Raw genomic sequence first — 1,955 nt, 5'->3', positions numbered from 1 at the left:
AAGAATCAGAAAGGAAAATGACTAATGAAGACTCAAAACGAGGAGTGATGTACGACAAATGGGGGAAAGAATCAGAAAGGAAAATGACTAATGAAGACTCAAAACGAGGAGTGATGTACGACAAATGGGGGAAAGAATCAGAAAGGAAAATGACTAATGAAGACTCAAAACGAGGAGTGATGTACGACAAATGGGGGAAAGAATCAGAAAGGAAAATGACTAATGAAGACTCAAAACGAGGAGTGATGTACGACAAATGGGGGAAAGAATCAGAAAGGAAAATGACTAATGAAGACTCAAAACGAGGAGTGATGTATGTTCAATGGGTTATATAGATAGATTAGTATATCCCATGCAATTAGTATATTGCTATTAACCTACTTCGCGTTGAATTTTCATCGATGTTAAGTCTAGCAAAAATTTTTTTTAAAATAATAATCGTCGCTATTGTATCGTAAAAAATTATTTTATTGCTCACAAAACAAACAACCACTCATAACTAGAAAATTAAGCCTCCTTTTCATGGTCGAGCCAGTGTTTCCAGAAAAATTTTAACACGCAAAAATTTAACAAAAATAATATCAAAGTAGCCAAGACATAGCCAAATATTGTAGCGCCACATCACTAGTGGACATTAGAATTTGCCGACTAGAACGCGGTTGGTTAACCGATGCTCTACTGTAGTAACTCTCTTACTTTATTTTTTAATGCAATTATCTGTAGGCCCTATACTTTTACAGACAGGCGGAAAAATAAGAAAAATATAAAAGTTGAATATACGTGATGTATATATTAATTAAAATCTGCCAATCAGAAGAGGGATTAGAAAGAGTAGCGGCGAGACAAGGACTATATACTGTAATANTTAATAAGCTATATCGTTTTTAAAATATCAATATTTGTTTGTTTATTTATCAAAGTTAAATATCGATAGTTTAAACATGTTAAAAATTTCATATTCATATTTTGATTTTTATTTATATAATATTTCTCTAATATTAATTTACAGGTTTTTAAAATTTAAATATTCTTTTAGTGTCAACAGAGCCGTGTTTAAGCACAGTGTGCTCGAGGGGCCTCAATAAAGTTAAATTTTTCAAAAAATGAAAACGTGAAGGTACTTAGAGCCCGGTTAGAAGAAGAAATCGAATTTTCTTACTTAATTTATTTACAGAAATTTGTTAAGATATGGAGAGATTTTCATACATTTTTATCTTCCTAATTACTGGCAATCTTTCTCTAAATGAAAGTAAGTTTTATTAAAGAAAATTTTAAATTTGCTTTTCAAAATAGAATAAAAATGATTTTATTATTATATTTATGTTATACTTCTTCCGTAATATTTCTGAAAACTGTTGGGAAATTCGTAGTTAATTTTTTTAACATAGCTATTCAATGTTTTCCTGTTTCTGCATCTCTTCAGTAGATCATTAGCGCAATTTTTAATAATCTATCCAGATTGTTCTTGTCTTTCCTTTCTTACAACCAGACGCAAGACCCTTTTACACTTACTTAGGGATGCTAACTGCTCATTCAGCATGACCAAGAATTATTTATGAGAAATAAATCGTATTAAATAAAGTTATATCTTAAGTGACTTGGTTTTTATATATATATATATATATGTATTCGCTTTACCGTATAAATAAACGGAATAGTACAGTAAATGTATGCATCTACTATAATATAGGCTATGATAGTAATAAAATTCCCTAATTTAAATAACTAAAAACAGGTATTTGAATTTCTCTTTGTATCAGTAAAATGCAATTGATTTAAATAGAAGGTAAATACTGCCTACAAGATATTCCAATCGAAACTAATTATGAGTCATATTTTCACAGTTGCATTCTGTTATATTTTCAGTACATTTCTTCGTGAGTCAGGTTACCTTTCTAAAAATTAAATCCTAGTATTTGTATAATTTATTGATTTTATTTTATTGTTTTTGTTTT

The 1,955-nt window shown here is 29.3% G+C and overlaps 1 protein-coding gene across 2 annotated transcripts in view; it reads left to right on the top strand.

The window, feature by feature from the left end:
• Positions 1-10: 10 nt before the first annotated feature.
• Positions 11-1,955, top strand: part of LOC111641396 — a 5,698-nt gene continuing 3,753 nt past the window's right edge. The window contains exon 1 of one of the 2 annotated variants that reach the window (XM_023387554.1): positions 11-256. In XM_023387554.1, coding sequence (XP_023243322.1) covers positions 18-256 — 239 coding nt within the window. In that variant the 5' untranslated portion in view covers positions 11-17. Of the gene's footprint in view, positions 282-1,955 lie in introns of both variants that reach the window. The other variant, XM_023387553.1, reaches the window with a different exon arrangement.

The sequence above is a fragment of the Centruroides sculpturatus genome, unplaced genomic scaffold (assembly GCF_000671375.1).
Source record: "Centruroides sculpturatus isolate CEXI.00-Female unplaced genomic scaffold, Cexi_2.0 scaffold1287, whole genome shotgun sequence".
Taxonomy (NCBI): domain Eukaryota; kingdom Metazoa; phylum Arthropoda; class Arachnida; order Scorpiones; family Buthidae; genus Centruroides; species Centruroides sculpturatus.
This window is presented reverse-complemented; position numbering and strand designations above follow the sequence as displayed.